Below are 14,772 nucleotides of genomic sequence, written 5' to 3' on the forward strand. Positions count from 1 at the left end.
GCGGCGGGGTCTCCTCCCGTCGGGAACGCGCCTGTCCCGGCCCGTCCCGCCCCGCGCCCTGCCGGAAGCGCGCGCCTTGCCGTGCCCGCCCTTCCGCTTCCCGCCCGTCCCGGCGCCGCCGCCGCCCCGAGTCTCTGAGGGAAGGACGCCCGCGGGGTGCGCTGGGGACGGGCCGCGCTGGGATGGGCGGGCCGGGGGGGGCTCGGTGCCGGCGCTCGGTGCCCGCCGGCGCCCCGGGAGGGCCCGGGGAGGGGTGGGGCTGTCAGCTGCATGGGCATCCCTGTCGTCCCGCAGGCTCCCCAGCCGGCCGCCAGGATGTCGTACATGCTGCCGCACTTGCACAATGGGTGGCAGGTGGACCAGGCCATCCTGTCGGAGGAGGACCGGGTCGTGGTCATCCGCTTCGGGCACGACTGGGACCCCACGTGCATGAAGATGGATGAGGTCCTGTACAGCATCGCCGAGAAGGTAAACGGGAGCTTTCTGCTCCATCTGAGCTCAGTGTTCCCCATGGCTTGCTTGGAGCCTGGGGCAGCTTCTAACTGGGGTTCTGCACAGGTATCCCAGCTTTAGGAGGCAGCGGGAAAGCTGTGTGGTTTCACTCTCACGAGTGGCTCCTAAAGACTGCTCTGATGTTTGCAGTGTTCTGGGGGGTGCAAAGAGCGTCGCAGATGTTCGGAAATCGAGGGTTTGCCTGTTAATAACCCATCACTGAGTGAGCATCGGCACTCAGGCAGAAATAGTGCTCGGTGGTAGGGCTGCTGCGGCTCCAGGTAACGCAGCACGCTCGCCTTACAGTGGAAATGTGTGGTACCTTCAGGTTTCCATCTGAATAACTTGAAAAGTTACTTTCATTTTGGCTCTTAAAAACGGTGAGGTGCTAAAATATGCGGGACTGCGGTGATTAATCTGTCACTCATATAATTCTGATTAATCTGTCAGCGATATTAATCTGTCAGTGATGTTATCCATGGATACCAGTAGCATTCCGCTGAGTTGCATGCACTGAATTAAATTTTAAGAACCAAACTCCACAGCTGTTTTCAGATGGAAGCTGAATGGTTACAAACAGCTTGTCATTTACTTAAGAAAGATACATAGATAGTTTTCATATATTTGCTAAAGTTTTTGTGACACAATAGATGTAGAATATTGACAACTCTTTAACTGAACCACATGAAGAAAGAAGCAAAAATATCTGAGTCAGAAATGGTAACTTGGGTAGGAAAAGGTGCCAGCTATCATAGAAATCATAGAATGGTTTGGAAGGGACCTTAAAGATCATCTCATTCCACCTCTCCTGCTCTCCTGACCAGGTTGGTCAGGGCCCCATCCAACCTGGCCTTGAGCACTGCCAGGAATGGGGCATCCAGAACTTCGCTGCCTTCATAGAAAGTTCTGTGTGTGCTGCATAGATTGACATGGAGTTGTTTTTGTGGTTTATTTTGCCTTCTGAAGTTTTTTAAAATAACTCGTGTCTTGAAAATCCCCACAATTAAAGATCTATACCCACAGCCGGGGATTAAGACGAATTAGAATGCAGTAAAGAGTTGTGACATGTTTTAATACCATTGTTTTGTATTCAGCCTGGTGGGAGTGTTATGCTCAGAAACTGTTAGTATGGACTTGTGGCAGGATGCTTGGCAATTTGGCAGACCTGCTGGCAGCTAGGGGTGACTGGGGGAAGAAAGAACCAAGTAACTTCTTATTTAAAAATCTCCCTCTGCAGAAATGGCAAATTAAAGGGGGAGATCCTACCTCATCCTCTTGCTTACAAGCCATGTTTGGATCTCTGCTGTTTTAAAGAGTGAGTAAAAGTTCCAATTGTACAGGTGTTTATTCTAGAGAATAATACAGAATGTTAACGTGCTATAATTGCAGGCTACGTCTGAAGGCAATGTGGCCATATTTTACATTTGTTACCCTGGTACAATATTCTCTTAGACTGCAGCATGCTTTGGGTAGCAGTAATATTTATCTCTAGTTTATGATAGGAAAACAGGGTTTTCTTTTCAGTTTTTGTGGAAAAAGAAACTAGAATGCTATATGAAAGTACAAAGTAGATTATTTTCACTGAAATGTACTCCACTTGCAGTTGTCTGGGATTTTTCCCTAGTGTTCTGTGAAAAAGAAGCAAGGCTTCACTGAATGTCAAAACAAATCACAATTGTAAGATGTTAGATTTTTTTTTTTTTTTGCTTTGTCAGGGTTTCAGTCAAACATTGAAGCAAGAATTGAGTTTCACAAAGTTTGTCTTAAAGACTTTTTCTAAAAATTCACTTTTTTCTTTTCTTTAAAGGGAACTCATAATTATAAAAACCTATCCCCTAAAATAAAGGGATTGGTTTGCTAAATCAATACACCTTGTTTAAGAAATTATTTATTTGTGACCAAATAGTGTAAATCAGGTAACTGTTGTATTGGATCAGTTTGGGTTTAGGGAGGATTTTTCAAATGTTGTACATTTATTTAACCATAATCAGAAGTGTGAATAGCTGTGGCTTTTCCTCCAGCATTAGTTCTGCATCTGCATTTCTGCTAAGGTTACATGAAAAGTGAGAGAGGAAAAGAAGGTGGGGCGGAGAACGAGGTAGCTATGAAAAAAGCATACAGGTATTTTAGCTACTGGTGTTTGTAATTAAAAGCTGAGCAAAGTTAATCCTTTTACTGATGTCTGTAGTTTTCAAAATTATTAGCTGTAAGCACTACTCTTGGCAGTACAATGTCTTTCTCTTTTCCCCTAGAAATTTATCACCTAAACTTACAGCATAATTAGCAAGAAAAAAGTTCAAATAGATATCAACAGTACAGACTTTCAAGTTTGTACTTGCTCTGTTCAATTTAGTAATGCAAGTCTGCCAGCCACCTTCAATTCAAATCATTTGTTGAAAATGGTAGTCCCAGTTCCTGTATATTTTTTCCTGCAAGTTTCTTGATCACAAAGTAGTGTTCTGTTCTTCTAAACAGAAAAAACCACTGTCTAGAAGCTGGTTAGAAAGATGAGAAGGTGGAATCTTGGATCTTGTTTCAGATTTCCTTAGATATTTGGGCTGTAAGGTTTGCTTTTCAAAGGCAGCTGAAATCTTAACAACTAAAAAAACAGGAGCATTACTTACCTCTGACAGAAATTTCAAGAAACTTCATGATTTTTGTCAGTCATCCCAGGCATTAATCATAGTGTCAATTTCATGTTGTAAGAATGAATTTATTTATTTTTTAGAAGGATGTTGTTAATGAAGGAAGTCAGGGAGGAGAACTTCAGAGGACAAATGAGTCCCATGGCATATGATTTTTCCTACATTTATGTTTCCTGTTTACTAGAAGTGTGATCTTCATGAAGACAGGATACAGAATCTTTATCAGATGTTACAAGTCCTTTAGATTCCTCTGCTTTATAGTCTTGAGCCATTCAGTGTAAAGATTTCATAGCAGTCCTCAGGCAGAGGCAATTCTGTGAAGTATTCAAACAGCCTGGAGCAGTGGCCAGGCAGTAATGTACTTCTGGGTTTTCTACATGCATCTTCAGCCATGTGGATTGATTAGACTGATCTATGAAACTACCATCACTGGGGAGAAGGGGCAAAACTGAAGCCCAACCTGTGGAAACAGGTCACACAGTTTTGAATCCATGCTGCTGCTTGACTTAGGTTTCCTGCTCCACCCTGTCCCCATGGAACAGCAGCTCCGACAGCCTGGTAAGGCAGAGAAAGATTTGAATTGAAAGATAAGGGAAGTCAGGAGTGTCAGAAATAGTTAATGTCTGTCTGTGAAAATGCTTTTATTTTCGGTTGTTGCACAAGTGAGCTGCTGCCCAGAAGGAGGTGTCTTGCTAGAGTTTTGATTTTGTTTTTCTTCAGAAAGCAGTTGACTTACTGCAACATTTACTGTATTTAGTGTATGTTGTGAGGTTAAGCACTTTCAGAGTAAACTTGTGTTATTCTGTGTTCAAGTTCTAAAATAATACAAGTTTTTTTTCATATTGTCTCTACAGTAAAATTTTGGTTTATATTAACAAATTCAGTGTAGTCTCCCTTGTAACTACTGCAACTGCTTGTGTTTAGTTGGATTTGTATGTTTAGAGTTGTATTTTATTCTTGCTCTGAGGTGTCCATAACAGTATGGACACTGTTGTAACTGTATCCTCAGTTACAACTCACAAATCAGATAGAAAACCTGTTGGCAACCACTGCCTTGACAGGGTAGCAAAGCTGGTTTTGTACAGGAATGTAGGTTTTCAACTGACAGCTCTGTCTGAGCAATGGATTCACATCCCAGCAGAGAGAGGTCAGCCTTTGGTTTGTCTCCACTAACTGTGCACATCCACAGCAGTGTGAATCCATAAATACTTCCCCTGCTTTTGCTTAAATCAAAGCTTTTTGTGAATTGGAGCTGGCTGTGTGTGAAGCTGGCTCAGATGCTGCTCTGTACTGCTGCTGCCTTGGCTCCAATATTGTGTCTGAGACAGGAACTGCTTCTTCAGGCTCTAAAACTGGTCAATGCTGTGCAAAAAGAGACATCTGAGTCTCTGCAAGGCTTGTCTCATGTTGAAATGAAATGCCTCTTGGTGACAAGCTTGCCCAGCCTGGCACATTAAATTGCCCAGCCCCTAAACATTACGTAGGCCACTGCAGTTCTTGTGCATCACCCTCTCCATGTGTTTATCTAGTCCCTCTTTAGGCCTGAATTCCGACTTCCCACTGCTGTCCTTGGCAGCCGGTGCCCAAACTCAACGGAGCACACCCTCATTCCATGTGCTTGTAAGCTAGCTTGTTTTGGAGTGGTGATCTTGCCAAATTTGAAATTAGGAAAGCGAGGGGTAAAGAACAGAGCAGCTTTTAAAGTTTTGAATTAAAATTTGAGTCCAGCTTTAAGGTCTGCTTCAGACTTAATATGAGCTTTTCAGCAGGTGGCTGTCATCAGTTTCACTTCTATGAAAGTAGGTCAGAGAGAAGGAAGATTTAATTAATGTCTTGGATGCTTGGATCCTGGTGATGACTTGCACATGTGCTCTGCAAAGGTCATTTCAGTGATCCAGTCCGTTTTAGTAAGATTTATATAACAAATTGAGATTTTTATAGTCTGTTTCTCTTGTATGAAATCCTAGGCTGTTGATGATCACTGCTAGTAACAAGCATTTCTGGTTCTGCAACAACTCAACTAAATTAAATGCATATAATGTCAAACTAACTTTAAAAGGGTTTTTTGTTTTAGTACTGTCTGGAGTACAGAGTTCTTGGGAGTAAAATTTTGGTTTAGGAGTGCTTATGGAGTGGTATTCTGGTGCAACATGTAAACCTCCTTGGACTAATCTTTCACCAAATAAAACAGGTCCTAAGAATGTTTTATTAAAATAATTTTGCAAGCTCCAAATTAAGTAATTGTTCAGAGATGGCGTGCTCTGTCAAAATTGCTGAGCGTGTTGAAGAAATTTCCCCCCATGGTGAAGGTGTGCTGCTGATGCTAAAATGCCAGCAGGGTGGAAGAAGTAATGATAGGATAAAATGAAAATGGCTCCTCAGGTGTTTTGTTTTCTAAAAAAGGACCAAAACCCCCACAACAATCTTTTGCCTGCCAGGGCTCACCAGGGAGTAGCTTCAGTCACTTCTCAGCTAAATTGTGCTGCCTCTGAACATCCCATTAAGGTTCTTAGAAGTCTTTAATGTAAAATTGAAATGGGTGTGAAGAATCCCTTCAGAGGGTTTGATGTAATGACTGTTTCAGTTTACAAGGCTTTACCTCCTGCCTGATTTAGAACATGGCTTAAACAGGATGTTTTCATTGGAATGTTGACTGAACCTAAGACTATAACTGCCTCCGTAAAAGCACAGTAAAAACTTTAAGTGCTGCTTCCCTCTAGAAGAGGTTTTACTTTCTTTGCTAGTAATACTTACTTAGATTCTTGAAGTGTGACTATTTTTTATAATTTTGAAACTGTCTTGAAGCAGAAGTCCATAAAAATTTATTTACTCTGTGCTTCTGAGGTTTTTTTTTTTGTAAATAAACATTTCCATACTTTCTCAGTAAAGTGCCTGCTCGGTTGTCTGTGTACAAGCTACACAATATGTCATATTTTTCTCATACAAACTAATCCTGCTCTGTGAACTAAAATAAAATATTGTTCCATCAGGCAGATATTATACTCATCATAGCATTTCCAGACTTTTGATAGCAAAGTTAACAAGTGGGAAGTACTGTCAGAAACACTGTGTTGGTCATAGATTTTAGACCATGTGTGTCAACCTCAGGCTGGTAATTCTGGGCAGTCAAATGGGAGGGACCAAAATTTTGTTAGCAGGTAACTGCTGATGGGGAGGCACAATTGTGCACTCCTGGTGTAGTGCAAAAGCATTTGATAATATACCCTAAAGTTAATGTAATGTGTGTGAGTGTGTTAATTTCTACTGTGCATTTACGAGCTAAGTTTAGAAACCAACATTTCCCCTAAATCCACTTAATAACAAGTATGCTATATCTAGGAGACAAAAATGTGACATGGTTTTCTTGCAGGAATGAAGGTATTGACTGTGACACTAGAGGGGAGGGATTCTTTTGCATCTGAGTAACTCTGCAAAATGAAAACTAGTTTTACCAGAATTGTCCACACAATAGCTTCTCATAAAGGTCTTATTTCTTTAGCAATTGCACTTTTAAGTTTTAGCTTTGCACCTCTTAATAAAAGCTACTAGTTTTTAAATTAAATTATAAGTTTACAATTTTAGACAAATTGGATGTTTTAGATGGGGAGAAATGCTTGGAGGCAGGCACCAGGGCATTGTAGATCATTAATTTTCTGAAGTCTATAAGCAGCTGATGACAGAGGCAAAATGTGTCAGCTTGGCTTGCACAAAGCAGCTATTCTACTTGTTTAGAACTGTGCATGTCACTGTGAGTTCTCAGTTCTATATAAAGGGCATTTGTTTCTCTGGATGTTGATTTAGCATAGTATCTCTACAGTTGATACTGGATGTGAAATGAGCTTCTTAGCTATATTGAAAAATATTTTCCATGTTAATTGGTTGTTGAGATTAACAATAAAAGCAAGGCTGTTTATTCTGATTTTATGACTTAATTATTTGGAAAATAGATGTTACAAAAATGAAAGCTTATGTCTTTTATTTGATAATCTATATTGCTTTTGTGTTTCCTGTTTTCTTTTGTTTAGGTGAAAAACTTTGCTGTTATTTATCTTGTGGACATCACTGAAGTTCCAGACTTCAACAAGATGTACGAGTTGTACGATCCCTGTACCGTCATGTTTTTCTTCAGGTATGTGATGGTTCTGGAATGTAAGTCATTTAAACTTCCTGTTTGTCCAATACAGTGTCTCAGCACATCATTTCCAAATGCATAATAGCACCCTGATGCCTATATTTACATTGCTCTACAGAAGAGTAAACTGATTTTATAGGAAAATGGCTTGTTTTCCAATTAGCCTGGTAACAGTGTTAGATAATAGAGTGCAAATTAATGATAGTGAAAACTGGGTTTATTATCCATTTTTCTTATTTTTAAATCTCAAAATTCCTGTAGAGAATACTGTAGTAACACAGCAGTCAAGCTTGCCAGACTTGCTTTCAAGATAAATCAAATGTAATAAGGTTTTTTTGGAGTTAAGGTTTCTACACTGATGAGATAAAATGTTCTGCTGACAAGCATGGAAGTCTCTCTGGAGATAGACAGTATTGGGAAAGAAATACAAACAATAAGGAATATGCTGAAGGATAATTGCACTGAGTAACCATTTTGGGGGCATGTTAGGGGTCCTTATTCTTGCTTTAAAAATTGTCAGTAAAATGTCAGTTTAAGTGAGAGGAGTAATGCTTGTTTTGCAAGCCTGTTTATGTTATAAGGGCTTCCTTTGATCCCACAAAGTATTTGGGGTGGGGTATAAGAGTTCTCTCTGAATTATAATACCTTATTAACCTGTTTTTTGTTCTTCCTCTTTAAAGGAACAAGCACATCATGATTGATTTAGGTACAGGTAATAACAACAAGATCAACTGGGCAATGGAAGATAAGCAGGAGATGATTGACATTATAGAAACTGTTTATAGAGGAGCCCGCAAAGGTCGAGGTTTGGTGGTATCACCGAAAGATTATTCCACTAAATACAGATATTGATGTTTCTTTGGGCTGCCTTTTTTCATAATCCTACGTCCAGTTAAATTTATTCTTGTGTATCTGTGTACATAAATGTATATTAAAAGGAAAAAAAAAACCTACAAGTGCTTGAATATTGAGCATAATTTGAATTATTTAAGATTTGAGTTCTGTTTGAGAAGCAGAAAACTTAAAGCCTGGAACTGTCTTGAATATTACTGCAGTAATATTGTAGCTGAATTTCGGGGTTTTCTTTTTTAAAGACTCTTCCTTTGTTGTCCTTTTGGTATTACCTACTTTTGTACACAAAAAGCCTGTTTGCAGAAAAAGCATTTTAAATTGTTTCATTTGCTTTCATTGCACAAATATCTGGGAAAACTATACTATAGTTTTTTTAAAGAATAAAGTGAGTTCCACTTATTCACCTTAATTTTTTTCAACTAATGAAATTTGACAGTGAGTACAGATGGGTGCATTGGGTGCAAGTCCATAATGTTAAAAGATGACTTCTGTTGGGATTTCCTTGCATATCATACTAGTCCCCTGTATCCACTAAAAACATGAATAAAAAAAGGTGCATTTATTAGTATTAAACAAAACTCAGAGAAACATCTCCCATGACTTTGCTCACCACCACACCCCCATCAGCCTAATGGACCTGTGTTGCCAGACTCCTATTCCGCGGTGGCTGGGTACTCACTTTGAAGCACTTGGTGAATTCTGCAGTGCCAAAGCACAATTGCACTTTTGGAGCTGGCTGCACACAGCAGTTGAGGAAATGAAAAGCCGTGCTGTCACTTGACCTCCAGTTTGCCTAATAGTATACCAAAATGCACATGTTCCTGGGAGACTTGGATTGGATTCCACTGTGGCATAGCTTTTGAAATTTTCCATTTGCATTTCTGACAACTTTTATGTTAATGGAGTTAATGTTGTATGGGGGCTTGTTTGTTTTTTAAACTGATAAATGCTTATTTACAGGATTAATTAAAGCCAAACCAGGCTAGCTCCCTTCTCCAGAAAGAAGAAATCCAGTTTGTTACAAGACAAAGAATTTACTTGTACTACCAAGTGCGTTGCAGAGGATTTAGAAAGTGTGAAAAAAAGTAAAACAAAAGGGTCTCAATTTCTGCTGAAGTTAATCTGGTTTAGAGTGGTTATTGATTTTGGAATAATTTATGTTGGCAGGGAATGTCAGCCTCTCAGTCATAGTAGGTTTCACATGGTCAGGTTGCCCAGGATCATGTCCATTGTTGAGTATTTTGGTTGGGCTAGATGATCTCCAAGATGTCTTCCAACCTTGATGATTCCATGTTCTCTAAGGATGGAGTTTCTTCAGCCTTTCTGGAAGGCCTGTTCTGCTGTTTGAGCACCTTCATAGTTGAAAAAGGTGTTCCTTGCATCTAGCTGGAATTTTCCATGTTTCAGCTTGTGTTGAGTAACCCTGGTGTACAACACCTTCAACAAGAGTTTGTTCCCCATGCTCTGCCACAGGGTTGTGGTTGGCAGCAAGAGGCTTTTGGCTGGACTAAGAGACTGCTCTCAAACTTTGTATCTGCTGTTCTCCACTCTATCTTGGTGGTTCTGTTTCACCTCCCTCACACCACTCCATCTCTTGAACTGGGCAGCTCCCAAACAGACCGAATATTGTGGGTGTGGTCTCCCAGCGAGGTGAAGGGAGGGGGAATGACTTGCTGGCCCTACTTTGTGCTAATACTGGCCAGTGGGTTGCTGCAGCCCTTGCTCCCTGGGCACCCTGCTCACTCAGCCAACCTTTCCTCCAGACCCTTTCCTGCAAAGCAGTGCTAGCCAGCCCCTTACACCTGCCCAGCTTTGGTGTTTTGAGCTTCAGCAAGGTCCTGTTGGCCCACTTCTCCAGCCTGTCCTCCAGCATACCAACCACTCCCCGCAGTCTGACAGTACGTGCAAGTCTACACTGATTAAAGCATTAATTGGAAGGATTTCTTGATATTAATGAAGGCTGTAATAGAAGCATTTTTCCCTCATTAGCTGAGGTATTCTGTTAACCTGGCAATGCTTCAGTTTCTGCAGTTCTGGTAAAAGGTTCCCATTACATTTCAAACTCAATCTTCCCTGCAGAGTACCAATGTTTTGGTGTACAACCACCTTAAATTTAATGCAGATGTCCTGTTCTCTGACAACCAATTTCTTCTTCTGGACATGCCTGGTAACTAGAATTCCTCATCTGTCTCCAGGTCTTTAAATAAAAGAAACTGTTTTCATCAAAACAGCTAACATTAAAGAATTGAAATTGTCACAGTATGAATACCTGGGTGATGTTACCTGCACTGGTGTGTACAGCTTTGGGTGGGCTTATGCAAAGAGTAACAACCGAGCAGTTGTAGACTACAAATACTGCCATTTATTTTTAGTACAGAATGGTTTATTCTGAGAACATACAAGTTAAAAAGACAACAAATCTTACTGTTTTAATATTAAAATAAACACATTTTCATTCATTGAAAACATTTGTGATTGGGTAAGTTCACTATATAGAATATAGTTTTCTACCCAAAACAGTGGCTTTGCCTTCTCTGAAACTAACAATTCTTTTTCAGCTTCAGGAAATACAGTGCCCCATTTAGAGGAACAAACTCAGCTTTCTGTTTTTTTCCTGGGGCAATAGTTAAAATTTTTATTTTCAAGGTTCTGTTATGACATGATACAAACACATTTGTTTTCCCTTTACATTTTTTGTCAGTGTGAATCTAGACTGGAAAATGTCGGAGTCAGTGCTATGCTGTTCTGCCCTTAATCTTCCTCAAACACATCCTCATTTCAGTGCTGCAAAGATACAGTGAATAAATAGGTTAGTGATTTATTCATGAATGTGATTCAGCATAGAGATAGGAAGATCTCTGTACAGTTAAATACATCTTTGTGGATTGTCTTTCTGCATTTCTGAAAATTATTGCATGCCTTGTGCAAAAGGCATCAGAATGAAAAGATACCTAAATTACTTCAGAGTATTTACAGACATTCTTGTCTTTCACTGCCTAAGAAGTTCCAGTGACAAGAATAATTGACGTCTCTCCGTTTGAATCGGGAAAGAGGGCAACAACAGGAAGACAACATCATTTGCATCCACAGAACACGGAAGCGGTTCTGCCTCATAAATACTAAGAACACAGAGTCAGCAATCCATCAGGGAGGGGGCTGGCATTTGCAAGAGACAGATAAAAAATCCAGAACAGAATCCTGAAAATTATGAAATGGTTGACTGTAGTTCACTGCTGTGTTTGTGGTGAGTGCGTGTGAGAGGTGTGCTCCAAGCCACACAGGGAAGCTGTAGCAGGTTTAAAAGCAGAGGTACATAAATTTACACCAGCGAGCATCCTCAGCTAGGTTAGCATACCTGAGGGGCAGGAATGGTGGGCAGGAACACTTCAAGCCACACATATTTCCCTATGAATGGACAGCCTCGGTTTACACACTTGGGGTGAGTTAGCACTGCCCCCTTGTATATTGCACTCAGCTGGAACAGAGGCAGCAAGATGCAGTTTTTCTTTTGTAAAAGTGGTCACGTTCTTTGTCTCTTGGCAAAAAAAAAAAAAAAACCAAAAAAACAAAAAAACAAAGGTGTATTAAATATGTTTTTTAAAAGTACGCTTTCAAATCCAAGAAAATGCAGGTATGCTAAATATGTAAACACCATTACTTGCCCACCACTCAAAACGAAGTGGAAATGTAAAACACAGAAAAACTTAAGAAAGTGTCTTTACTCCCAATTCTTCATCACTGTTTTCTACCCCAGCCTCTGTCATCAGGTCAGCAACACGCTTCTCAAGGTCACTGATGCGCTCGCCCATTTCTTCCAGTAAAAAGTTAAAGATAAAACATTTTATAAATAAGAGAAACACTTTATAAATAAGAGTTCTACATTTTTACAGGTTTTTTTTCTTCTGTAAGAACAAGAAGCAGATGTGTCAGCCTTTTACTTGGTCATGTTTAATGGAAGATGAAGCATGGACAAGGTGGTATTGTTAGAACACAATCCCTCATTCTCTTATGACAGATAAGCATTCAAATTCTTAGTATCCAAAGCCTTTGCAAATATGCATAAGTGAACTGTGTGAGAGATTGTTTTCTTTCTGAGGAATGCTTTTAGGTGATACCATACAGGTAACCTACAGAATTAGAATATGAGTGCTACTTAAACATTATTCAGGAAGTAGCTGCTTCCTGAAAGGTCAGGTTTCTGAAAAAATATTAAGAAATGCTTCAGAAAGCAGAGGTAGTTTCTGTAAGCACATGTAAAAAGAAAGCTCAGAGCCCCTTCAGGACTGATTTTCTTCTTTTGAGGGCTCACCTTGTCATCCTCAGGCCAAGAGCTGCTTTTAAACCGTGGCTCGATTGAGTTGCGGTTTTGGAGATGGATGCTTTTTTAAATGCACCTTTGGAATCTTTACACATAATTTGATGCTTATTTTACTTAAAAGCCAGAATTGCTGCACAGAGACTACCTTGCTACTTGTAGTGAAACATTTTTTAGGATTTCCTTCTTAGAAAAAGGGATCTATAAAAAGGCTGGGGCGGGGGGCGGGGGAGAAGGGGGGGGGTGTAAGCCAGGGGCCTTTACGTCATAGGTGTTTACCGACGTCACACATTCTACGCTAATTTGATGTTTGCGAGAGAAGCCCACCCCACTGTCAGAAGCAAAGAGCCCGCCCGCACCCATCACCGCACAGGGGCCCCAGCCGCGGAATCCCGAAGCCAGCCGCGGCACCTCGCGTTCCAAAGAGGATATTTCTCAGCGTCAGCTTCTCCGTCAGAGCCTCGAAATTCTCCTGCAGCCGGCAGAGCAGATTTTCCGCCTGCGGGGGAAGGGGGAAAATAAACAGCGGGGAAGCAGAAGGCAGGGCCCCGGCCGCACAGGAGCCCGCAGCAGGACACCCCGCCCGGCCCCGCTCACCAGCTGCGGCAGCTCCGCGGCTCCCGGCGGATCGGCGGCCGCCATCGGCTCCGGCTCCGCGGGCGCGGCGGGGCGGGCGCAGAGCGCACGGCCCCGCCCGCAGCGCTCCGCGGGCAGCCCGGGAGCCCTTCACGACCCGTTCTTTATTTGCCGGAGAAAGCGTCGTTCCGCGCAGCTGTAACTAAATAAGGATGCCGCGGTTTGATCCCAAGAGGTCTTATAATTTTTTTAATTTTTTTAAAGGTTTGATTCCTTTCCTCCCGTGCAATTAGTTTTGTGAGATGGAGTGGTAAAAATACCGTTGTGGTTGATGTTCCTTGCACTGCAATGCCGAGCGAGACAACATCAAAGGCATCAGCAAGACTCGCATGGTGCCTCTTGCAGCACCAGCATCTAGGTCATCCCTGGCTTTTGGCTGCACAGCGTAAAAAAGCTCCCAGTGCATCTATTACAGAGGTGGCTTTCTTCTGGATGCTGAGACTGCTGCCTGATGTAAATGAAGAGGTTTTCATTTCACTGTGTCTGTATGGTTAGGAGCATATCACTGTTAGGCAATAAATTACCTTAGTCAATTACTTTGAGTAATTACAAATGCTAGATATGCCAAATATTGTCTTCATCCACAAAATATTTCTGAGCTGGGAATTACTTCAGTTGCTGTAAGTCTACCACTTAGAATCTTTCCTAATAAACTTAATTGTTCTCCTTCTTGACCTTCCCCACCTCATTTGAGAGGGTGTGTTAATCTCTGAGGTGAAATTCTGGCATCAAAGCAAACCTCCGCATTGCTACCTGCTTCCCATAATTGTAGCTTCTCTGTACAGCCTTATTTTTCCCCACTCTTGCAGGTAATCCTTGTTGTAGAAAGAAAAATCAAGCATGTTTTGCAAAGCATGAGTGTCCTGCTCTAGAAAGCTTCTAGATAAACAAGTTGAACAATAATATGCATGTAGATAGGGTTTGCTTTTGTATGTAGCCACTAGCTTCAATCACACAGCCTTTTTGTTCTGTTGCATAAGTAATAGGGAACAACTGGTGCTTCTTACCTGTTTATTTGTCAATAATAAATATTCTTTCCTTTAAGGCTAGGTAGTAGTAGTAGGTAGAGCTGTAGTATTTTTGCATTTTTCCTTCTGATAACAGCCATAGTCTTCCTGGTTTTCCCTCCTTTCAGAAGAGCTACAAAAGCTTCTGTCATGCAGCAGTATTTGCCCCAGAGGCAGTCAAAGTGGCTCTGTCTGCTTGTGCTCAGTTATCTTGAACAAAGCCATAGAGTCCTATTTGTAGTGAAGAGCTTGCAAGGATAAAGAACCAGCTGGAAATGTAGAGGAGCAAGCATTATACAGCCAGCCAATTCACAGGAATCCCGCTGCATCTTTGTAGTGCCACATTTTGGCAATGGCCAGGTTAGGGTTCAACTGAAAACAAGCATGACTTGATAAAGGTTTGCTGTAATTGGCTCCTCATTTTTGTGAGGTAGGTCAGTGTGGTCAAAACAGAAAAAAATATAATATCCAGCTGGCACAGTAATGAAGGACAGGCAATTAAAAGTGTGAAAGAGATTGAAAAATATTTGCCATGCATTTCCCCCTTCAAAGGTCTAGTTCTTTTACTTTGTGGGCTCAGCAGCTGATGTGAACGGCCCTCTTAGTTCAGATCTGGAGCTGAATTAGGCCAATAGTGCACAGCTGGGTTTATGAAATAAAAACAGAAATGTCTTTAAAGCTGAAAGTAGTCAT

At 41.2% G+C, this 14,772-nt stretch overlaps 2 protein-coding genes across 5 annotated transcripts; one reads left to right on the top strand and one right to left on the bottom strand.

Moving 5' to 3' along the window:
* The first annotated feature begins 68 nt into the window (after positions 1–68).
* Positions 69–8,225, top strand: TXNL4A (thioredoxin like 4A). 2 transcript variants are annotated; one of them, XM_030236805.2, is made up of 4 exons: positions 69–156; positions 295–468; positions 7,163–7,266; positions 7,950–8,225. In XM_030236805.2, the coding sequence occupies exons 2-4, from the start codon at positions 316–318 to the stop codon at positions 8,119–8,121; spliced, it is 429 nt and encodes a 142-aa protein (XP_030092665.1). In that variant the 5' UTR covers positions 69–156; positions 295–315; the 3' UTR covers positions 8,122–8,225. The 2 variants fall into 2 exon arrangements, with proteins under 2 accessions (XP_030092665.1, XP_018773817.1); XM_018918272.3 differs by lacking the exon at positions 69–156 and adding an exon at positions 1,730–1,807 and having other exon boundaries at positions 321–468.
* A 435-nt stretch (positions 8,226–8,660) lies between these two features.
* Positions 8,661–13,103, bottom strand: HSBP1L1 (heat shock factor binding protein 1 like 1). 3 transcript variants are annotated; one of them, XR_007776760.1, is made up of 4 exons: positions 13,034–13,103; positions 12,796–12,935; positions 11,477–11,656; positions 8,661–10,905 (listed from the first exon to the last, which is right to left on the bottom strand). XR_007776760.1 is itself a non-coding variant. In XM_030236827.2 (3 exons), the coding sequence occupies exons 1-3, from the start codon at positions 13,076–13,078 to the stop codon at positions 11,826–11,828; spliced, it is 225 nt and encodes a 74-aa protein (XP_030092687.2). In that variant the 5' UTR covers positions 13,079–13,095; the 3' UTR covers positions 11,821–11,825. The 3 variants fall into 3 exon arrangements, 1 of the variants encoding a protein (XP_030092687.2); XR_007776759.1 differs by lacking the exons at positions 12,796–12,935; positions 13,034–13,103 and adding an exon at positions 11,844–12,786 and having other exon boundaries at positions 11,477–11,654; XM_030236827.2 differs by lacking the exons at positions 8,661–10,905; positions 11,477–11,656 and adding an exon at positions 11,821–11,938 and having other exon boundaries at positions 12,869–12,935; positions 13,034–13,095.
* Positions 13,104–14,772: the final 1,669 nt, after the last annotated feature.

Source organism: Serinus canaria, chromosome 2 (genome assembly GCF_022539315.1).
Source record: "Serinus canaria isolate serCan28SL12 chromosome 2, serCan2020, whole genome shotgun sequence".
NCBI classification, from domain to species: domain Eukaryota; kingdom Metazoa; phylum Chordata; class Aves; order Passeriformes; family Fringillidae; genus Serinus; species Serinus canaria.